General features: G+C 49.0%; 1 protein-coding gene across 1 annotated transcript in view; it reads right to left on the reverse strand.

The window, feature by feature from the left end:
- LOC105477203 (gamma-aminobutyric acid type B receptor subunit 2) overlaps positions 1–23,984 on the reverse strand; it is a 419,718-nt gene extending 395,734 nt beyond the window's left edge. The window contains exon 1 of the mRNA XM_011733608.3: positions 23,468–23,984. Within this exon, the coding sequence (XP_011731910.1) occupies positions 23,468–23,788 (321 nt within the window). The 5' untranslated portion in view covers positions 23,789–23,984. The remainder of the gene's footprint in view (positions 1–23,467) is intronic.
- Positions 23,985–24,323: the final 339 nt, after the last annotated feature.

Genomic DNA, 24,323 nt, shown 5'->3' on the forward strand with positions numbered 1-24,323 from the left:
CAAACTCTCCAAATACGAAAATAGGAGTTTATTGTTAGGATGATTTTTCAGAAGATGCAAATGTCCTTGTAAGTTTGCATTTCCCTTCCCAGCTGGGAAAGGTCCAACCATCAGCGGTGATGGATTCCATTGGCATGATATTGGCTATAATCCAAAGTCCAACCAAAACTGCTCATGATACTCAACGATATCTATCAATTCCTTGGTACATTCTGGAAAGGGGGCTTGTGATTCCAAGATAATGTATCTATCCTAAAACATCAAAACCAAATATTGTGCGATACTCTACAGTAACGTTTCTCAAAAGCAGAGTGAAAGCAACATCTATGGTAGAGATAAACTTTGCCCCGTCCAAAGCTTCTCTTATTACAGATCTGTATTTCATCAGCGCAGTGGCCTCTGCTTGAATTCCCTGCCTCAATGATGGAATTCTGGGCTTTCCTCAAGGCCAGCTGCTGCATCACCACCTCCTCCCAAAACTGCCCTGATAAAAGGTAGAATGAAGGCATTGATGTGATGGTTAATATTGAGGGTCAACTTGATTGGATTAAAGGATGCAAAGTATTGTTCCTGGGTGTGTCTGTGGGGGTGTTGCCAAAGGAGATTAACATTTAAGTCAGTGAACTAGGATAGGCAGACCTACCCTCAATCTGGGTGGGCACCATCTAATCAGCCACCAGCACGTCTAGGATAAAAGCAGGCAGAGGAACGTGGAAGGACTAGACTGGCTGAGTCTTCTGGCCTCCGTCTTTCTCTCGTGCTGGATGCTTCCTGCCCTAGAACATTGGACTCCACGTTTTTCAGCTTTTGGACTTCAGGACCTAGACCAGTGGTTTGCCAGGGTCTCTCAGGTCTTCGGCCACAGACTGAAAGCTGCACTGTCGGCTTCCCTCCTTTTGAGATTTGGGGACACGGACTGGCTTCCATGCTCCTCAGCTTGCAGATGGCCTGTTGTGGGACTTCACCTTGTGATCATGAAAGTCAACAGTCCTTAATAAACTCCCCTTCATATATACATTTATCCTATTAGTCCTGAACCCTCTAGAGTTCTCTAGAGAACTCTAATACACTTGTTGAATGAATAAGGGCATGAATGATGCTTCAAGCCCTCAGTGCACACCTTCTGATTTAAATTATGAATTATTTCTTTCAGGTGTCTATCTCCCCACTAGAGTATGAACTCCAAATGGGCAGGTCTTCTGTTTCTGCATTCTTGGATCTCTTCGTCCCATGACAAACCGTGTCTCCTTGATTATAGTTTTTGATTTTATTTATTTTATTTTTAAAGACAGGATCTCACTCTGTTGCCCAGGCTGGAGTGCAATGGCACCATCATAGTTCACTGTACTCTCAAAGTCCCGATCTCAAGAGATCCTCCTAAATCAGCCTCCCAAGTAGCTGGGACTACAGCCACATACCATCATCCCCAGCTAATTTTTTTTTTTTTTTAAGAGATGTGGTCTCACTCTGTTGCTCAGGCTGTTCTCAAACTCCTGGCCTCAAGCAATCCTCCCGCCTTGGCCTCACAAAGTATCGGGATTACAGGTGTGAGCCACTGCAACTAGCCTTGACTAAACTTTAGTCAGGCTCCTCTGATCCTCTTCCCAGCTAGGCCTTGACCTTTGGGCTTCCATGTCTTTGCATCATCCAATTTTACCAAGACCCGTGTGACGCTGTCTTAGGTAGAATCCTTCTACCTAAGATATCCCTTGATATCTGATCAAATTCCTCATCCCCCACCAGCTCCAGATGATGTCTGATCTCCCCAGCTGTCCTGCCTTCACCAAGAACCCTGTCTAGTTGGTTCAGCCAGAATCGTCCCTTACCCCTGACATTTCCTCATAATTTCCCATCCCCCCCAACCTGCTCTTGGGGTATGGCTCGCCACTGGTTCATGCTGTATTCGGAACTGAACCCAGTTCTATCTGCACTGGAGTCTCTTTTCCTCTATTGTAATAGTCCCTGGATAAAATCTGTTTTTTTGTTTTGTTTTGTTTTTGAGACAGAGTCTTACTCTGTCACCCAGGCTAGAGTGCAGTGGGGTGATCTTGGCTCACTGCAACCTCCACCTACCAGGTTCAAGTGATTCTCCTGCCTCAGCCTCTCCAGTAGCTGGGATTATAGGCATGCACCACCACACCCAGCTAATTATTGTATTTTTAGTAAAGATGGGGTTTCACCATGTTGACCAGGCTGGTCTCGAACTCCTGACCTCCAGTGGTCCACCCATCTCGGCCTCCCAAAGTGCTGGGATTACAGGCGTGAGCCACTGCACTGGGCCTTTTAAAATCTATTTTTACCTTTTTCACCTCTGTCTGGCTCTGATTTTCTTTAACAGCCATAAGCCCTGCCCCTTGTCCAGGGCTCCCAGCTCAGTCAGTGAAGGGTCCAGCATCCACACAGCTCTGGCTCCTTGCTTCCCCTCCATCACCCCCACAATCCATCAACCAAACACAAGGGTGTCCACGACAGCCCTCCGAGCTCTGCCTTTCCCCAGCCCTGTACCTCCAGCACAGCCCAGACCGCCCTCCCTCAGCAGAGTCAGTGGTTCTCAAACAAGACAAAGATCCTCTCTTGACATACATGTCTGACCTTCCCCCGCACTTTAACCTGGTTTCCTGCCCTGCCTAAACCCACAGACTTCCTTGTCCTCTTGGCCCTCTCCTGCTGAGGGCCGTCAAAGAAGGCCAGATCTAGACAGGAGTTAAAGCAGTGAAAACAAATTTTATTCAGGATGTTATTGCAACTGGGGGCAAGAGACCTCGGTCTAGACGCAGGTTCAGTTCCAAGCAGAATCAGGGCATGTGGGGATTTATAGCCAAGGGGCAGTGTGGGAGGTCACTGGATGGAACATTACTATGAGGAAATGTCAGGTGTAAGGGGGGATTCTGGCTGAATCAACTGGACAGGATTCTTGCTGAAGTCAGGCCAGGGAGATCAGACGTCACCTGGGGCTGGTGAAGGATGAGGAATTGGATCAGATATCAGGGGTGATCAGATATTGAGGGTGGGGAATTCTCGCTCCACTGACTTAGCAGGATTCTTGCTAAAATTGGGTGATGCAAAGATGGACACAGAAGCCCAAAGGTCAGGGCCTAGCTGAGAAGAGGATCAGAGGAGCCTGACTAAAGTTTGGTCAAGGAGAGACTCTGTCGAGGCCAGAGGGCTGTTTCCTGCCCTGCTTCTCTCCGGGCCTGCTCTGGGACCTGCTACCCCAACCCCTGCTGTGTTCTCCAGCTCCTGACTCCGAGGCTGCCCACCTTGCAATGACTGGATTTCCCACAACCCAGTCTGGCACCATTCCACAGGTGCTTGGCACCACCTACACACCATGTAGAAAGCTTATTGGCTCCACAGGACAGGGGCAATGCTTGGGACCACCTACCAATGCCCAACATAGTGCCTGGCACACAGAGGTCTTATAATAAACATCTATAGAAAGGAGGGTAAACGGGAGGGATCTAAGATGAATCCAAAGCCACTAATGGAAGTGTTTTTCTCTCATCTCCGGGCATGTTCGATGGTCTCATGGGATCACCTTCCCCAGCACATGCCCCTAAGGACATTCCTTCTCAGCAGACCTGGGGGCTCCAGCCTGCCAGGGTAGTCTGAATTTACATGAACACACACACTGAGCAGCAGACCTCAGCTCCCCTGTCCTCCAGAGATCATAATGAGTCATCGTCAACAAGGGCCTCTGCCTCTTTCACACCTACTCCCGCTAAGGCTCATTGACTTTGTCTTGTCCTTAAGCAGTTGGTTTCCTGAAACCAAGTGTCCGATGACGCAGTGAATCCTGAAAAAAGAATTTTGGAATCCTGGAGCAATGGGGTGAATGTAACAAGAGGAAATTTGTTTTTTGGCTCTGCCACCTCAAATATTTGCTAATCCTCCTATCTTGGCATCATCAGCAAAATTTGATCAGTATGACTTTTATGACCTTATCCAAATCACTAATTTAAGAAAGAATATGTGGTTTCATATATATATCATCTCCAGGCAAAGAACAGAGTCCCATGGACAACCACCACAGATTGCTTGCAAATGAACATCTTTTGGGTTTGGAGTTTCAACAATTAACAGGTGTGCCTAAATAGACCATCTTTATCTCACTGAAAAATTAGTTTTGTCAAATATCTTCATGGAATTCACATGTGTTAGGACCCAACTCCCTGATCTAATCAGTCTAGTAATTTTCTCAACAAAGAAACGGTGGTCAGTCCTGTAGGCCTTGCTCTAAATGAACCCACGGTGACCCCAGTGATCATCACTTCCTCTCTTAATTGTTCAAACCACCCTCTGAGCATCCACGTTGGAATCACAGCTGGTTAGAGTTCCCACCAACCTCCATATCACACTTGTGCAGGCCTCTGTGGACAGCTGGGAGGGGCGTTCCAGGGAAGGGTCCTGGCCAGGTGAGCCAGGCAACACGAGGAGCACCTGCTGGTTCTAGAAAGGGAGCGTGCAAAGCATGATGGAGATGAGAGGAGCCTGATCTGAGCCAGCTGTTGGTGTTGCCCTCGCTGTCTTAGAAAGGGAAAGCATGTTCAGGACAGATAAGCCAAAGGCAAGGGCAAACTTCTGAAGGAGGTCACCACTATCATGAAGACTCCGGTTCTAGTCTTAGCCCTATGTCATCCTATTGTGTGGCTTTAGCAAGTCAAGCCTCTCTCCTTCTCTGGGCCTCAGTTTTCTCATGTGTAAAATGGAGATAACAATCAGATTATCTGTGGAAAGGTAGGCAACTGTATCAGTTGATTTCTTGAGGTCCCTTTGAATGCCAGACACAAGACAGTAGTGCATAACGTTTAGGGATGTGGGCCCTGGAACCAGACTGCCTCAGTTTGAATTCCAGCTTATAAGACATATCACTTTAGGCAGGTTATTGAACCTCTCTGTGCCTCAGTTTTCTCATCTGAAAAATGGGGGCAATAAGAATGCTTACCTCATAGGGCCTTGGTGAGAAGTAGGTGATTTACTACTTATAAAGTCCTTAGAAGAGGCTAAGACTGGGAAATGTGTTCACCTTGACGATGCTAATGGTGCTAATAGCAGGATATGCTGCATTTTCGCTTAGACAAGTTCATGCCTGTGCCTAGTGCATGTAGACAATAAGCCAGGGTTCCCACATTCCAGGTTTCTGAAGGATCTTGTATAGCTCCAAACAAGAGGAGCTGGACTGCAGAAAGCAGCTTTTGCAGCTAGTAAAAGAGCCAGGATCGTCCTCTATCCCCGACATCTTTGCCCAGCTTTTCTTCAAAAGAGTCAAAATGATACGGTTTATGGCACGGTTATGCTCTTCCTAACACTATTATGTCAGTTATCATTACATATACCATACAAAGATCTGAACGCTTTTAAATTGGCTTCTTATACACATCCAAACCACACAAGAAACTCTTTTCAAGATATATTTGTTTGTTTGTTCAGGTGGGCCTTAAATCTACTCTGACATTCTGACTTCTGACTTCTGACTATAGAGAATGAAAGAATCCAACTGTCCATTTTCTTCCTGCAAAGTGACTTAAAAACAAAAATAGATAGCTCAATCTTTCCATCTACTGCCCCATTTCCTCCTAAAACTGAAATGAGACCTACTTTTGTCCCCATTATCGTTGCAACACTGCTTCTTCTGCAGCTTCCATGATTTCCTCCTTCACACGTTCAGACACCTATCACAGCAGGGCTCTCATGGAAACACTCAGCAATCCCAGATATGCCTTTCTTGACTTTAGTCAAAGACTTTCCAGTGTCATTATCTAATTTAAGCATAAAATCACCCTGAGAGAGGTTGGAGCAGGTGCCTTGCCCTATTTTACAGGTGAAGAAACGGAGTCTCAGAGAACCCAAATTTCAGGAACCAGGACCAAGTCTTCCAAGATCCAAACCTGTATTCTGAACACATCCTTCCTTTGCCTTGGACTCCCACAAAGCCATTACAGCTGTTTTGCTAAACACCTAAAACTGATTTATTTTTGGTAAAAATCCAATTTCATCTTTATACATCAGCTTCTTTATCAGTGGTTGTGAGAAAACCACTGTATTGCTCTATTCAGAATCTCTTCCATCCAAATGTGTAGAGAAGGAATAGCCCACCCTTCTCTGCCCAAAGAGGAAGTCCTGTTTGGTAGCAAGCGCTGGAACCTGGCAGTCTCAGAAGGAAAGCCATTCTGCATCCCAGCTGGGAACCAAGACGGTGATCCTCTCAAGAGGGGCTGATTAATCCCTAGAATCCAGAATGACAGTGGCCCCCGGAGCGCTGCTGTCCAAACCCAGGACATAGCCCATCAGGGAATAAAGGAGAAACCCAACCCAGGCCAGATATCCTGCCACACTCCAACAGAGACAGGTCTTAGGGACCAACACTGTGTGTGCACCTGCCTCAAAAGGACAACTTCCTCTGCACCCAGACTGGCCGCCCTTCAGCCCGAGGGACAGCCTGGGGAAGTCAGCACCAGTCTTCTGCACTGTGACTGCACAGCCAGGCCTGCCAACCTGGCCTCTCGCTGCTGAGTTCCACGACAGTTATACCAGCACAGATCACTGCTACTCACTGCTTCCCTTCATCAAGAACGCCATTAAGAGAAACGTAAAGCTGATTGCATCTACTATGTCCACCTACAGACCCAACTTAGAGTAAGCTTTAAAAATCCCTCATGGGCCTTCTTCAAGACCCTGAGTCATTTTTCGATTGTTAAAATTAGAATGATCTCAGGGCAGACACATTCCCAAATCTAAGTGATGTCAAACAAGGATGGGTCCCATTCCCATTCAGTGTTATCAGGCATCCACGGAGTGCCTAGCTCCAGCTGGGGTGTTTGGGAATACATACTCTCACCCTAGCCTCACGGACAAACCCTGCAAGGCAGGTAAACTCATCTCCCTGTTGCACCAGGGGAATGACAGGCTCGATAAGTTACAGGGCTTGTCAACCCCAGGAAGTGACAAAGCCAGGGTTTAACTCCAAGTCAGCCTAATCCACCTTTCTTCCCCTGTGCCCTAGTCTTTGCAGTGTCCCTGGAGGTGACCTTGCCCAGCTCTCAGGTGACTGGGGGTGTGTTCTCCAGCTTTGGCCAACAGGAAACTCTTTTCTGACAGCAAGGCTAGAAGCCAGGACCTTGCGGAGGCCCTCGGCGAGCACTGATTGATTAAAAAATATGCTTTCAGACACTGCGGGCCCAAAGGTGACTGTTTCCCAGGCCTTCCAGCTCTCTGTCCACAGTGTCTCTTGCGGTCAGTCACCTATGTGCTGGCCACATCTGAATGGCTCAGCACTGTCCCCTCAAAGTCCTACCTTCCAAGCTTTGCTCACACAATTCCCTCCTACCACAGGGCTCTTCCCACATCTTCTACCTCCTGTCCTTCAAGGCCAGCTCAAAGGTCGCTTGCGGGGAAAGGCCCTTCCAGGTTCCCCCCTGTGAGAACTCAATTCACCACCTCCTCTTTGTGCTGCTGGAGTTCTGACCGGAGCCTCTGCTAACAGGACCTTCAAATCCTCCTCAGAGCATTTTTGTATCTGACACTATTGTGGCGCTTACTATGTACCAGGCAGTGGCTGAAGTCTTCAGCGGTCACTGATAACTATCAGTGTTGGTAGCCGTCCTATGAAGCAGGTACTATTATTATTACCCCATTGTACAGAGAAGAACAGTGAGGCACAGGGAGATAAAGTGGCTTGCCCAGAACTAACACAGCTCGTAAGTGCTCTTACCAGAGTCACTTGCTTGCATGTGAGTGGCCTACATTGTCCTGTGAGCTCCCTAAGGGCAGAGGTCACACCCGAGTCAAGTTCGGATCCTGGCAGGAGGCAGGTGCTCTGAGCTTGCTCCTGAATGGAACTCAGAGTCCAGCATGAGGTCACCTCCCCCGTGTGGCAAGCTGTGGTGGCCTGAAGTGTGGATATGAGTCCACCCAACATCCAGCCAGTCTGAGCGCCTCCCTGGGCCACCTTTAGAGTCTTTCTGGAGGTGCTTAGGAGGATGAAATAGAAAGTGCGTTCTCGTCCATGAAGCCAACAGTGTCTACACATACAGCTCACCATCTATAACCTTCCACTCTCTCCAGGGCTTGGCCCAAGGCCCTTCGGGAACAGCCATGATAGGTGACTCCCAGGAGTCTGGCTGGATCCTGGGACCCCAAACAAGAGAGCAGGACCACAGACCCCATCTGGCTGGACTGTAGCATGCCTTGTGAGCCCAAGGGCACTGGGCTCAGAGTCAGGCTGACTTAGACTCGCTGCCTCACCCCAGCTTACAATGCAGAGCTGCAGTTTCCCCAGGTACGACTGGGACTAAGGAGAAGAATTCTTCTCTTGTTGTTTAATTGTTAAAATAATACCAACAATTAAACAATGAGAATTATAAATGCTGTGCAGTGCTAGAGTTGACTATTTCTTCCAAATGCATCATTCAGTAACACCCTAGTAACAGAAGAACCATTTTATAAGAACTAAATGAGACATCAGCCGCCCTTCAGACTTTACCAGGTCGATACAAATGACATATTCCTTGGAATGCTCAAAGAAGAGATGGGGGTAGGGCAGTCTGGGCTGTCTCTCAGCAACACTTGGCCCAGTTCTCCCTCGACCCCCGGCGTGGCCTATGTTGATAGATCAGCGAGTCTTCCTCACCCGGACACCTCGAGGTTCCTCAATCCCAGCCTCTAAGCCAGGCCTAGCTGCCACCATTGGCTCCCTTCAGCTCTGCCTTGCTGCCACAGCCTCTTCAGAAGCCTGAGGTCTCCTCTGAAACCAGGATGAGGCTCTGACCCCTGAGGAGGCCAATCTTGGGACACAGGCCTCTTTCTCCAGGGCCACCCACTCAGGGCCAAAACAGAAACTGAAGGTTTCAGTCCCAGGCACTGAGCACTTTCCACGTGCACTGACCCACACAGACGCCATCCCCGGGCCCCTCCATGATATCAGGTGGTAGCAGGGGGCTCCAGTATCAGCTATATCTCTAAACTAGCCTTGCCCTCAGCAGCCCGTGCTCTGGCCCCCACTCAAAGCAAGGTCTCCCTTGCAGATCATTCTGCCTTTCCGTCCAGCAGGCCCCACTACATCCTAACAATTTCAACCCCAGAGGCCGGGAGTCACCTTTATTCCTTTCCCTCCCAGAGGACCCCCCTGTTCCTTAGACAAAGTGGCCATTGATCCTCAGTGACTTTAAAGCTTCCTAAGGGGAGGGGCTTTAGAATGTCATCTGAATACAGAGCCAGACCAGAGCTCAGAGCTGACCCTGGGCTTCTCCAGCTCACAAGTTTTAAGCTCTTTCTACTACACCTTGCCACTAGCCAGGTGCACATATGAAAGCAACCACATCAGTGCCCAGCGCATAGTAGGGATTCAATAAGGACCTGTCCCTGTCATTTTGTTTTCTCCATTGTAGACACAAAGTTGGAATTAGGGCCTTCTAGGCCACAGCACGCAGAGAATTCTGAGCAGCCAGGTCAAAGCCAATCTGATGGTTAAAAACCCAGTGTCCACAGGAGCCTGGCTGCTCTCCTTTTGAGGAGGAGGTAGCCAGCTAGCAACTGTTGCCCCCAAACTCTCAAGCCAGACTCAACATTTCCACACTGCCTGGCCCAGAACCCTGAGATCTCCACCAAATACTTGTACATCTGCTTGGAGAAGTCAAAGCTCTTTCTGGAGAAAATGAAAACAGCCCAGCACACTGGCATTCCAGCCGCCCACGCCTGGGCTGTAGTGGACTGGCCCAGTCTGGGTATTTCATATTTTAAGCTGGTGGGCTAGTCTCTCCCCCAGCCACCCAACTAGCAACCCCCAATGATTTGAGGTCTAGGCCCCCACTGATGGCCAGGATCCCAAATTGATGCTTACAGAAGACAGCCCTCACTAACCTTCATGCCCCCAAGTTTCTGCCCTGAGACCCCTGATCAATACCCTGGTGGTGGATGGCCTGCCAAAAACAGATGACTGGCTTTTGAAGGCATTTAACAGTTGAAAGGAAACATGTTAACTACCTCTTGTTCTAGATTCTTCAGTAAGACAGCCTGCTAGGTCACAAAACCTCGGTCCCCTGAAGAACTGCTTTCAGAGTGTTATAATCTAATACTGTGTCCTCCTTTATTAGGGGGTTAAATGAATCACTCACATGAATGACATCACTGTGTCTTCTATAAAGTTGTCATTGGAAATATCCAATGGTCTTGAGAGAATGACCCAGAATTGATTACTCTTTGTGTTTAGTTTCAGGCATATTTTATATCTGCACCACTTTACAGCTTCCTAAAGCCCTTCCACATTCTTATATCTCTCCCTTCCTCTCTCTCTCTCTTTCTCCGATCTCTGCAATAACTCTATGAAAAAGCAGAGCAGACCTTACTATTCTCATTTTATAGGTGATAAAACTAAGGTGCAGAGAAGTTAAATGATGAGCTCAAGGTCATCCATTAAAGAGTGTCAACATTGGGTCACCCATGGAGAATCCAGAGCTCTTTCCACTGAACCGCCCTACCTCTAACCTAAAAGATTTGTCTCTGGATCCTAAAAGGAAATGTGTCCTCATCTCACAGGAACATCAGAGCATCTCTGTCCTGCCTTCAAATCCAGTGTTCAACTGGAACAATCCATTCCTCACCAGATGCCTGATAACATCATCTCTCTCTGTTCCACTTAGGGGCCCAGTTGTGATTTTTATCCAAAATCGTTCTATTTTACCTTGTGTTTAGCACCACTCATGCGAAATGCATTTGCAATGTGCCAGGGGCCGTGCTGGGTGCTCCAGACACAGAGGCCTTCATTCACTCACATATATTCTGGAGTACCTGCAGGCTCTGTCCTGGGCTTTGGGGCACAGCAGACACCAAACAGATGCTGTGCCTGTCCTCATGGGCTGGCCCAGCTCGTAGCCTGGTGGGGCAGTGGACAATAACAAGTAGTGATTATAAAGCAGAGTTATAAAGACTTCACTGGGGACACCAGCCCCAAGGGCCAGTGGAGGCTTCACCACTGAGCTCTCGGTGCACCTCAAATCCTTCCAGAAATGGATGGGGCTTAAAAACACCCCCTAACTTAAAAACCCCATTCAATGAAACTGAGACACAGACCACAACTTCTTCATTGGCCTCAAACGCACAATCCCCCACTGAAATAAGAACCAGTTTTTATGCAACTACATAGCATTTTCCATTTTCATATGCATTATAATAAATAATAATAGTAAAACTTAGTATAAAATCTACTCAGTGTGGATCTCTGTGCTCAGTGTTTGACATGAATGCTCCAAGTCAACCCTCAAAATAACTCTCTAAGAGAGTACCATCCCATCTTATGGTCAAGGACACTGGGGCTCAGGGGACAGGCAGTGTCAGCATGCACACACAGGCTGACTGATGCGCAATGTCTTTCTACAGCATCCAGCTGTCTCCCCCACACCCCACAGGCACTGAAAAAAAAACTAGCATGCCGTTTATAAACGTCAAGATTGGCCTCAGAATCCTCCAGCCGTCACTCAGTCTCCAAATAGTTACTGAGCACCTACTGTGTGCTAGAAAGTGTGCTGGACGTTACGGTGAGCCAAAACAAACCAGTTCTTGCACTCATGGGGTTCACAGTCCCCTTGTGGAGCAGGAGGGAGACCAATAGGGATCAAATAATCCAACAAAAGTTAACTTGTGGCTATGATAAGCACTGGAAGGGAAAGTTCACGGTTCTTAGAGAAAACATGATAGGTGATTTTGCCTAATCGGGGAGGACAGAGAATGCACACCTGATCTAGGATTTAAAGAATGAAGAAAGGTGGCAAGAGCATTCCAGGCCACAGTAACAGCTCATGCAAAGGTCCTGTGCAGGAAGGAGCACACTCACCCAAGACACAGAAAGGACCATGTGACTGGGCCTAAGGAAGAGAGGGAGAGTGCTCAGCAGCAATGCTGGGAGTGGGCAGGGCAGACTGCAGAGGGCCTGCAAGGCCGTGGGAGAAGCTGTGTTCCCATCCCAATAACAATGGTGAGTCCCTGCATGGTATCAAGCTGGGAGGCCGCTGGACTGGATTGCTGGGTCAGTGGTCTTAACTGTCTTCTCTACCCGGGGGTGCCCACCCACACCATCACACTCCTCATGCTTCATGGTAATGATCCCTGGGCCTCCTCCCCCATGTGCCTTTGAAAGCACAGCTATTTTGGAGTTATCTCCATATGCTGTGTAACAAACCCAGAGCCTGGCACCAAGTAGGTGCTTAGCAAGTATACCCTAAATTCATAAAAGAAGCACCACTATTACCCTTGAGATGATCCGAGTCTATCAGGAGACACACCCAGACATAAACACTGCCACCCTGAGTAAACACAACGGAAGGTGACAAGTTCTGGAAGCGACAAGTTCTCCAGGTGCCAGGGGATAGAGAGCAGATCTGTGTGAGTCAGGTGTGTAGACAGACACACTTAAAGTGAGTAGAGAGTGCAGGGTTGGCTGTGTATGACTGAGTGGGTGGACAGAGAAATGGGAGAGGGTGGGGTTGAATCCCAGAGAGAGGCAAGCAGTTGGGGGTGAAATTTGCAAGCAAAAAAAAAAAAAAAAAGCCATTGCCGCTTGCTTTTATTGGAGGAAAAAAACTTGCCGCTTGCTTTTATGGGAGGAAAATAACTATACGAAGATGTTGGTTTACTCAGAGCGTAAGCTACAGAGATCAAAGTCAGACCACCCAGATTCAAATCTCAGCTCCACACCTGGTTGTTGTGATGTTAAATAAGTCACATAAGCTCTCTAAGCCTCATCTGTAAAATGCGGACAATAAGAGTAAGGACCTCATAGGACTGTAGTGAAGACTAAATGAATGAATGCTGCAAAGCACTGACATAGGTGCTAACATATAGTAAGCACTGGATAAAGGTGAGCTACTGTTGTTCTAGTTTCTTTTTCTTCATCTACCTACCTGCAACTAAATGTTCCCATTTCCTTTTCCTTTGTTTATGACCATGAGATTTAGAAGCTCTCCACAGGCTTCCCAAAGTTTCTAGAATTCCTAGAGTCCAGGAAGGACCTCTGAAGGTTATTTGGGCTCCAGAGGATGCTTTGTGGAGTGACAACCAAGCCAACTCTCCCATCAAAGCCAAGGCACTCTTTCAGCTGAACTCGGTGGGGGCATTCGCACAGGCTCTGGTCATCTGCCCCAGAGTGAGCATGTGGGTCCCCATCAGCCAGTTACATCCCTGAAACAATTCTGGGCATTTTTCAGAAAGGCTTCAGTGAATGGTAGTTCTAGAAACAAGACGATTTGGATAATATAGTGATGATTATTGTAAGTATGGCCATTGCTTTCAAAATCAGTTTTCTCTGAACAAAGTCAAGTGGATCATAAGAAGAGCGTGAAAATATCATTTTTCTCTGTGCCACCTCCTGACCCCGCACCATGAGAGTAGCAATAATGCATCACTCCACAAAGTCCTTCTTTGGCTAGATTTTATCTGAACAGTGACTGATGATGTCCTTGCCAAATGGCAGGAGAAGGGGGTCTGCTTCTGCCAGCAGCTGTGGAACATGGGCATTGACGAAGACAGATGAGTCCACTCACTCAACACTTTGGATCTACCACTAATTTTCTAGATGACAATGACACTTCATCCTTCCAGCAATGTAGACTACTCTAAAAAAATCAGAAAAGTAGAAAATTGGCAAAAGAATGCCCCGATCAGCCCAAAAAAGTGTTCAATGTTCATTCACACAGCCAAGAATTTTCAGACTCTTAAACCCCAGCTCATAACCAATGTACTCTTACTTTACTCACAATTCTTTGTTTTTATTTTTCATTACTATTATTATTTTGAGACAGAGTCTCACTCTGGAGACTGGAGAGCAGTGGTATGATCAGGCTGGAGAGCAGTGGTATGATCTCGGCTCACTGCAACCTCCACCTCCCAGGTTCAAGTGATTTTCCTGCCTTAGCCTCCTGAATAGCTGGGATTACAGGTGTGCGCCACCACACCCGGCTAATTTTTGTATTTTTAGTAGAGATGGGATTTCTCATGTTGGTCAGGCTGGTCTCGAACTCCTAACCTCGTGATTCACACGCCTCGGCCTCCCAAAGTGCTGGGATTACAGGCATGAGCCACTGCGCCCGGCCTTTACTCACAATTCTAACAAACTTGGTTATTTAGTTTGGGGTCCAGACCTATTCTGTCACCATCAGGGAGACGGTCCCTTTCAAGCTGAACATACCCAGTTCCTGAGTCATCCTGGCCACCATAGAAGAATAAAGAGCAGAAGCTTCTGGCCCAGGAGCAGGGAGCCTGGAAGAAGCCTTGCTATTAGGGGATTCCAGGGAATATCTTTTCTCACTATACCCAGATCTGCACTGGACCACCTGACTCACCAAGGCTGATGAACTGGCTTCATTCCCACAATTTCTACTAGGACCAGAGCCCAGTCTAGCCTCCTTTGGCTCTCATGCTCTCTGGAGGCGAGAGTAAGATATCAGAACATGTTTCCTAAGTCCTCCGTCCACTGGTTAGTGTACTGCTCCAATAAACTGACCTCCTAAAACCATAATGCTTCTCAGAAGCTGGAAAGTATTTATTTCCTAGGTTTTGATGTACCTTGGAGGATGCTGCATGTATTTGTCAGAGGAGAAGAGAATGACATCAGCTTTGCACAAAATCTTCTATTGGAACATCCAAGCACCCTTTCCCCTTTTTACACCACAACTACACAGCCCCCAAAAGCACTAAATAAGAACCCGAAAGAATGAATAAAGAGCAAGCAGAAAGCTCACCCCCACACGGCTTGGCATACAAAGCACTTCCTCCATTTGTTAAAACTCTGCCCATTAATCCTCTTAGAACTGGAGAGCTGGAATCCAGGCTTTTAGATCTATTTGTTTGATAAATATTTATTGAGCTCCTGCTCTGTGCCTGGCCCTGAGATAGTGCCTAAGGCGACCACAGAGGAGCCAGACACACCCAGTGCCTGCCCTTTTGGTGCTAACAGTGGAGCAGGGATCCTCGATTAGTGCTGCAATTCACAGAGAACAGCAAAGACTTCCCTGTGGTCTCAGCAACTAACCCAGTACCAAACCCCGCTGCTGACCCTGTCTGGGGCTCACACACCCACGGTTTCAGCCTGGCTCCTCTGTGTGTCCCTGGAAAGCCAGGTACAGACAGGAAGGCATTTCACCAGCCTCACTGTGCACTGTTACATAACGCTAGAGAAGAAGAAGAAAAGAAAGTAATAGATAGAATGCAGCTGCTCACTGGGCAAACGATGCCATTTAATTTCCTCACCTTCCTAAAACCAAAATAAGTAACAAAAAACATTAGAGATAAGAAATCACTTACATTTTACTCCCCAACAACATGGAGGATAACCAACCAGGTGCCTGGAGAAGAGGAATGCCTTCCCTTCCCCCACATCCTCTGCTAACCCCTCCTGTGGCTGGGCTATGCCACGTGTAATTGTTTTTGTCTATCTTGACCACCTGTTGAACAGTGAGCTCCTCAAGGGCAGGATCTGTGTTTCATCCATCTCTGTATCCCAGAGCCTAGAATAGGGCCAGGTGTAGTAAGTAGTAGGGCACTGTAGAAGAAACAGGCAGTGTCTGTGGCAGCCAACCAGGTAGGCCCCACCCTCCTTTGACGAAAGAACCTACAGGAGGAGATGCAATCAGCTAATGATCATCAGCTGCAGCACCTTTAAGACCTGCTACAGCCTTCAAGCTAAGAGTAAAATCTCCCACAGCGGACCTCAGCCAATCACTGAGTTGGGTGGGGATTCTAGAGCCTGGCTCATTGTGTCTGATAGGAAAGTCCTGTAATGGGCAATCTTGGCTCTGGAGCTCTTCCTACCCAACTCTCCTTCCTTCTGCCTCTCCTTCCACAGGTGTCAGAACAGCATCATGGACAGAGGATTTCCCTACCTCTTCTTATCTTTCACAGGGATGGCTTCCAAGATCTCTTATGCTTACAAGTCTATCTTGGCATTTCCTTCCTGAAGGACCCCAAATGACAAGTGTCCACCCAGTGGAGGAGAGCCACCCAGGACGACCTCTGACACACACTGGACTTTCTGTGGGCAATGAATAATCTTACTGTGTTAAGCAATGGAGATTTCAGGATTTGTTTGTTAGTGCAGCACAGCCTCATCTACCCTAACTAACCAAAGACATATATCCTAGATACTGTCTGTTTAGTACCCCTGTTGCATTGTTATCTTGCACTTCCAGCTTGCTAATTTCCCTGCTGAGATCTCAGATTTCTGTATGAAGAAGTTGATGTTACTCTGCCCACAGGGAGGGAAAGCCAAATATAAAAAGAAGGTCCCTTTAAAGATAAAGTTAGCATGCTAACATTCTTAGCCCAATACCAAACACTAAACAGACCCTTAGTGTATCAGTTCCACCCACCACCCCAACTCATTCTTTAAAAAGGAATTTGGGGACAGAGAAGGTATGTCCGTGGATGCCTGGCTAGGTCTGAGGAATTTCTGGGGTGCTCATATTGCCTTCATATTGGGGAGCTTGGGGGTTAGTGCTGCATGCTAGGCACATGCAGAGGGCAGCTACAGCTCAGCAGTTCGCTTGGCCCTGATATGTAGCACCACCTCAGTCCTTAAATGAGGGAGGAAGATCCTGGGGAAGAGACAAGACCAACCATCCCAGGGGGTGTTAACTCAGAAAGCAGACTCGAATAGATGCACCTCCAGTTCAGCGCCTCACCATTTACTCATGCAGGCTGCTCGTTAAGCCCCATAAGGCCCTGAGGGATGAGACTGACCCCACCCTCAAGAGCTGCCAGCCAGTAGGGGAGAAAGCGACAAACACAGCTATGACACAGGCAGAAGGAAAGACACGCCGGGAGACACACATGAATAAAGGCCTCAGTGTCTGCACCCTCTTCTGCCAGCATGCCTTCTCTGCAACACAGCACCAGAAAACAAGGGACCCGTCACACTGCTCTGTATTTACTCTGGGCTTTGAGCTGCCCCACCCATTACACTTATTCCTTGTCACAGTCCTGGGAGGTCAGCACAATGATCCCCAGACTGTACGGAAAGAATAACAATGGGAACAACAGAACAGCAATATTTCCTGAGCACTCGCAGTGTACCGAGCATTGATTTGATGGTGTCACCTGGATCATCTCATTTGTCCCTTATGCACCTGATAAGGCAGTTGGTATATCAGCCCCATTTCATCGATGAAGAAACCGAGGCAAACAGACCTCACCAAGGTCACCAAGCAGGTGAGTGGTGCCCAAATGAGGATACAAACCCAGTTCTCCTGACCCTAGGGCCAGGGCTCATTGGACAGGTGTGAGGTGAGCACGTGGCCTCACCCCTGCAGGAACCCTCTCTCCTTATTCCCCTACGGTGCATCTAATTCCAGTGACTGTTCTGCCAATGACACACACCCCTTCCCCAGACATTGGTTCCCTCTCTGTTGCCCCTCCTGCCCTGTCGGGTCTCAGTGCTGCCCGTTCTTCACAACACCACCTCCTGCCTCCCTGTCTCCATTCAGGCCCCATCACCACTCCCTTCAACTGTTACAGTAATTTCCCAGCCCCTCCGACTCCAGGCTCATTCTGTCTCCGGTCCAGCCTCTTCATGCCCACCAGCCTTGATAGGATCACACCCATGCTCAAAGACATCACACGGCTCCTTGCAGCTCCAGATTAAAGTCTTGACATATTAAACCTCCAGATTAAACCTTCTTGACATAGCATTGAAAGCCGTCCACACCCAGCACCTTTCCCTCTACAAACCCTGCATTTGGGTGAAAACATAACATCAGTGCTCTCCAAACACACTGCACACTTTTTTGCTTCCATTTTTGATCTTGGAGACCCTTCCTGGTATCCAATGACCGTTTCCCAGAGCCTCTGCCTCTCTCTGTCAACTTTATATTCACTCTTCCAGGCTTACCTTCTCCAGGAGGCCTCTCTGGACCTATGTGATCATCCCTTTCTCTAAATGCCCCTGGCTTCTATTGTTTCTTTCTTCAATTTAGCACTCCCCAGCTGCCTGCCTTTGTGGCTATTTGTGATCAGACTCACTGGCATACAAACCCTTAATGGCCTCTGATTTCCTTGGAGGAATCACCTCTCCCCCACTCTGCGTTCAGGTGGTTGGGTGAAGCTGACCTCACCTCCCTCTCTCATAATGAAAGGAGGGCAGAATTTCTAGACCTGGCTCGTCAGGGTCATGTGATTTGTTCGTGGATAAACACATGACCCAATTCAAGCCAATGAGATATAAGCTTGAGACTTTTGCTAAAACAGTTGGGAAAGCAACACTCTTCTTACTGGAGTTTCTAAACTGGAAGTGTGTAAACCTGCAGCTTCTAGAGGCCATCTGTGCCACCACATGGGGAGAGGCTGCCTGAGAGTGAAGCCAACACAGAAGAAATCAAAGCCAAGAGGCAGAGAGGAAGATATTTTTAAAGATATCATTTGAGCCCCTGGATTTGGCCATGCCTGCATACAGCACACCTTAGGCTTTTTCAGTTATATGAACCTGTTAAAGTCGGGTTTCTGTTATTTGCAACAAGGGTACTAAACAACACACTTACTAAGAGCCAGGCAGCATGCTGGGCAGTGGGGTGCAGCTGCAAATAAGATGTAAGCCTGAATCTGAAACTGCTCACGTTCTTTTTAAAATTTTTAAATTTTATTTTGTTTTATTTTTGAGACAGAGTCTTGCTCTGTTGCCCAGGCTAGAGTGCAGCAGCACAATCACAGCTCACTGAAGCCTTTACCTCCTAGGCTCTAGCAATCCTCCTGCCTCAACCTCCCTTGTAGCTGGGATCACAGGCGCATATCACCATGTCAGGCTAATTATTTTATGTAGAGACAAGGTCTCCCTATGTTGCCCAGGCTGGTCTTGAACTCCTTGGCATCAAGCAATCCTCTCACCTCAGCCCCCCCAAAATGCTGGGATTACAGGCATGAGCCACCACACTCAGCCTATCTTTTTATTTTTTAATAAAATAAAAAAAGTTTATTTTTTAATAAAATAAAAAAATTATATTTTATTGTACTGAGATTTAATTAACTATATTGAGATTTAATACAGTTAAACCTGTACTGAGATTTAATTATCTTACACACTTTAAAGGGGTGATGTTATATATATATAAAGTGTATAATTCCATGGCTTTTAGTATATTCACAGAATTATGCAACCATCTCCACTATCATTTTCTACCTTGCATTAGAAATGATGAATATGTTCTTGCCCTGTTCTCTATTCGCCAGCTGTCTCTCTCAAACCCAGGGCTATGTTTTACACTTTTCTGCAGCATCAACAGCTCCAGTACGTGCTCAGTAAACACCTGCTGAGCTGTACTCAGACCTTTTTAGGAAGCACAGCCTCAATTCAACAGTCCTTTAAATCCTTTCTAAAGCATGGTGAATAAGGGGAAAGATCTTTGGCAAAGCCACTCAAGAAAAACGACATGCTAACCAATCGCTGGGATTTCTACATTAGATCTTGGCATCAGGGTGATCTTTCTGACAGTTTCACCCCTAGACTGGGCTTCTTGGCTCCCTGAACTTTCTCTAAGTTTATTATTGAATGATTTAAGATAGTAACATGTGGGAAAACATATAGGTCCAACAATAGGGGAATGATTAAATACGTATGGTACACCCACAGGACAGAATAGTATACAGCCACCAAAAATCATCTTTACAAGGAGGATTTGAGGACATGGGGGAAAACCCAGGATACAACATTAACTGAAGGAAAAAAAACATAAAAGAGCATATGGAGTATGATACATAAAATAGTGAAAAATGACAACTGGAAGGGAATGATGCTAATTATTAGATGTTATTATTTTTGTGTAGATGGATTATGGGCAATTATTTTTCTTTATGCTTCTCTGTAATTTTCAGCTTTTCCACAATGAATGTTAATCAAATTGAAAAAAACATCATCTTTAACTCATTCCTTGGCTATTATTTTATTTTATTAGTGTGGCGACCAAAGAATAAGAAACAACCACATGGAGACAGGAAGACAGGAAGACCACTTGAACCCCCGAGTTCAAGGCTGCCGTGAGCTATGATGTACCACTGCAGTCTCACTTGGGCAAGAGAATGAGACCCCCAGCTCTTTCAAATTAAAAAAAAAAGGCATTTTCTCTCAGAGTTTTTAGATCAAACATTAAGTAATATGGTATATTTACCTTTTTACCTTGACTGCCAGGAAGCTCAAGAGCTAAAATATAATACTCAATGCAATAACAAATTTAGCCCAGGTTCTTGGTATAGTAACTTCTATGTTTCTACATAGTTTCTGATGCTTTCTTTTATCTGTATTTTCAGTTGTCTTGCTTGTTCAAATCCTCATTGGAATATATAAACAAGTATTTGCTGAAGCCATTTGGTGTTACACCAGAGAAGCAGACGTTCTGATAGACAGGTATTCTGTTTGGCTGTTTCATTTTTACCAAAACACATGGCATTGAGTAGGGTTTTGAAAATCTACCACTATTCTACTTACAGAAGAGAGTCAATCTGGATGTAGGAGGCTCCTTTATTGAGACAGATTGTCCCCAGTGACCAGATTAACCCATTCCTTGCTAAATCTCCATCTCTCTGCAGACCATATGCATAAAAGTCCATACTGGTGCCCACAGTCACTGGCCATTGAGGTCACTGATTGACAGCAAATGTCAGCAAATCCAGCCAAAATCTGTTCACTCATCCACCCTGTGTTCAAGTCTACAAACGATGTGACACAGCCTGTAAATAATTAGGCAGTGTCCACAAAGACAGTCAATCTGAATAAACTAGACCCTAAACACTCTAACACTGGCCACAAACATTCTTTAGATTGCTCTGGATTTTACTGCAAATTACCTAGACTGATCCTTTCTTCACTCTGGCTCAGGGAGAAAGCACCTCTACTTTAAAGACAAGGCCACTTGTGAATTCACAGGAAATAAAAATGAAGGAAGGAGTCTGGGCACGGTGGCTCATGCCTGTAATCCCAGCACTTTGGGAGACAGAGGCGGGCAGATCAGCTGAGGTCAGGAGTTCGAGACCAGCCTGACCAACATGGAGAAACCCCATCTCTACTAAAAATACAAAATTAGGTGGGCATGGTGGCACATGCCTGTAATCCCAGCTACACGGGAGGCCGAGGTAGGAGAATCACTTGACCCCGGGAGGTGGAGGTTGCAGTGAGCCAAGATCACGCCAATGCACTCCAGCCTGGACAACAAGAGCAAAACTCTATCTCAAAAAAAAGGTGGAGGAAGAGGAAGAAGGGAGGCAGGAAACATTTATTTAGTGCTTACAGCATGCCAGAGCATCTTCTACCCTGGCTTGTTATCTTCCTTAAGCTGCGTGTCACCTGCAGAGTACACATAATATTCCCACCTAGGCTTACAGAGATTAAATGCCCAGCTCAAGGTCATCCAGGGTGGAAAGTAACTAGTTTCTCACTAAAACCCAGGCTTCACCTACCCCAAAGCCCTGACTCTGGACCCCTTCAAAAGGCTAGAGACACTTCTCTGTTTGCACAAGCTGAAATTATCTTCTGCCTTCCTTCCCACTGTTTTCTAAATATTCCCACGAATTGAAGAGTCTTCTGACTGCCTCATCCTCTTGACTTTGGGTCCTCTCACTCAGAAAGTCATCAAGACACACTTGAAAAATAAAATGTAAAGGCTTCAACCCACACCCTGAAACGAAGCACCCATCTCTTTGCTGCCACAAACAGGCCAGTATGAAATCTCTTTCAGGGCAGCTTTCTAAAGGGAAGAAACTGATGATGAAAACATTATGCAGCTGACAATACTTGGTGATGATGCAAGCAGGGCTGCCCTATCTAAAAATGTGTTTGTCCCCAAAAGACCGGCTTTGCAGTGACCCCTCCAGAAGAATATGTGCGGTAGCAACAGAGAAACTGTCAAGAAGATATGCCTCCCTGTAACTGCATTGCTCTCTCCATTTATGTGTGCCAGACAAGTACCCCCACAGAACTTGAGATGCTTGGGCAAAGACGAGGGCGACAGGAATGTCATTCGGAAATGATTTCACACCGGGTTAGCCCTGCACAGCCAGCCAGCTTGCATCCTCTGGGGCAGAGGACGCCTCTCCGCCTGCAGCAGCCTGCGCGCACCGCTGCCAACTGCCACCGGTTCCTTCACCTTTTATTTACAGCGCAGAGCAAGCTGGTTCACCGGTGAAGCCGGGGAGGCAGGGAATAAGATATAATCTAGATTCTGCTCTTTCTCTGGGGTCATAAACAGGGTCCGACCAAGGAGGAGGGGAAGCCCAGATTGCACCACCAGAGCGGTAGCGCGACCCTCCCCACAAAAGGGTTCTGCACCTGGACTCCAGCAGAAGCGCCTGGAGAGTCCCAGGAAGCCAGGGTCAAGCCCAGCGCCTCGGCCCGCTCCGCGCGGTGGAAGAGGCGCCAACCGAGCGTACTGCACAGGAAATCACTGCCCCCTTCAGGCCGCGTCTCAAACGCTGCGGCCGGAGCACAGGGGCTCGCTCAGTCCGGAAAAACTCGCAAACCCGACCTTGCGCGGCCAGCGATCGCTCCTCCAGACCCGCTCCGCACGCTCCAGCCCTGGGCTGGCGGTGAAGGTCCGCTCTGGGGCTTCAGGCAGAACCCAAACCGAGGCCGTGGGGAGGGGTGTTGGGATGGAAAGCCCTTGGCTCTCTGGCTCCGCTCAGGACTGCTCTCCAAGTCCGTGCTCGGGCAACTAGGTAGGATGCTTCAAGCCTGAGCCGGGAGAAACTGCCTGCAACCGCCCGGCCAACAGCAGCGGCGCGGCCAGACACCACTGCACTTCCGGGACGAGAACTGCCAGGGCACTTTCTGAGCAACTAACCCGAGGCTGGGGTCTCCTTTTGAAATCGCTCTGGCCACAGGCAGCGCCGGGCGCGTCCAGGCAGAAGCGCTGCAGAGCCGGTGGCCCCACACCTGCCCGCGCTGTGCGGGCTCAGAGCTGCTGGCGCGCACCAGGCGCTCAGCCACGTTGCACGCTCAAGCCCCTTGGGTTCCGGAGCCTTCCGGACCTCAAAGCGCGGCTCGGCTTCCCTGGGGGCCTGTGAGCAGGCCCGCGGCCCCTCCGGCCCTGGGTGGCCCAGTTTGCAGTCAATGAGCCTGTTCCTCCCACTCCGCACCTCGCAGCCCCATGAGCGGGACCTGGACAGGGGCAGTCAATGTAGGCCTTTGGGGGTCCAGCCCCCACCTTCTCCACTCCTTTTTCTCAGGTCAAAAGAGACCCCAGTCTTCCATCCCACCCCCACCCCTCCCCACACACACATACACACATAAGACCAGAGGAGGGGGTGCTCGGCAAATGTTACCAGCTGTGCCAGCCAAGCCCAGCAGGACCGCGGGGGGTGAGCACTGGGCACCAGACCTCTGTGGCCTCGGCAGACGCGGGCCGGTCAATAGGGGCTCTGACCAAAGGCCGGAGGTTGCCCCTGTCCAAACCACCCACCCCACTGCCCCCCGAAGCCCCGACGGCACGGGCAGCCGGACACTCACCTCGGTGTCATAGAGCCGCAGGTCGAGGAAGTACGGGCGCAGGAGTGACTCGTTGCGGATCTGCTCGATGGCCAGTTCCACGGCGGGGAGCACACCGCGCCCGATGCTGCCCTTGGCCACCTCCTTGGTGAGCGGCATGAGGCCCATGATGGAGAGCGGCGGGCTGCTGGGCGGCGGCCGTGGGGCGCCCCGCGCCCAGCCCCAGGCCCCGGGCGCCAGAGGCAGCAGCAGCGGCAGCAGCAGTAGCAGCAGCAGGCGCGCGGGCGGCGGTGGCGGCGGCGGCGGCGGCCCGGGCTGCCCGGAGCTCCGCGGGGAAGCCATGCCGCGCCGCGGGCTGCGGGCGCCGGCTCACTCGGCCCGCATGGCCTGGCCCGGCCCGCCGTCCCGCGCCAAGCTCTTCCCGCGGCGCCCGCGCAATGGCGCCGGCCCGGGCCCCGGCTCCGTCTCGGGCTCGGGTTCCGGCTCCGCTCAGAACGGCCGCGGCGGCGGCGGCAGCGGCGGCGCCCGTGACGGATCAATCACGCCGGGAAGGGGTGGGAGCGAGCGGAGTGCGGGAGGCGGGGAGCAAGCGAGCAAACGCGGAGAGGGGGGCCGGCGTCTCCGCGCGCGCCTCTCTCCAGCGCTGCCGCCCCGCACCGGGCCGCCTCCGCCCTCCCCCGTGCGCGCTCTGAACCGCTCTCCCGCAGGGAGCTGCTAGGCGGCAGCCCCTGGAGCCGGGCCTGGGGAGGGCGGACGGCAGGAAACGCGGGAGGCGAAGGCGAGGCTGCTCAGCGGCGGCTCGGGCCGCCTCCAGGGACGGGGACGAGCTGTGCGCGCAGGGGGTGGGGGAGGCGCTGGCGCTGCGGCGGCTGCGGGG

This window comes from Macaca nemestrina, chromosome 14, assembly GCF_043159975.1.
Source record: "Macaca nemestrina isolate mMacNem1 chromosome 14, mMacNem.hap1, whole genome shotgun sequence".
In the NCBI taxonomy this organism is placed as follows: Eukaryota; Metazoa; Chordata; class Mammalia; order Primates; family Cercopithecidae; genus Macaca; species Macaca nemestrina.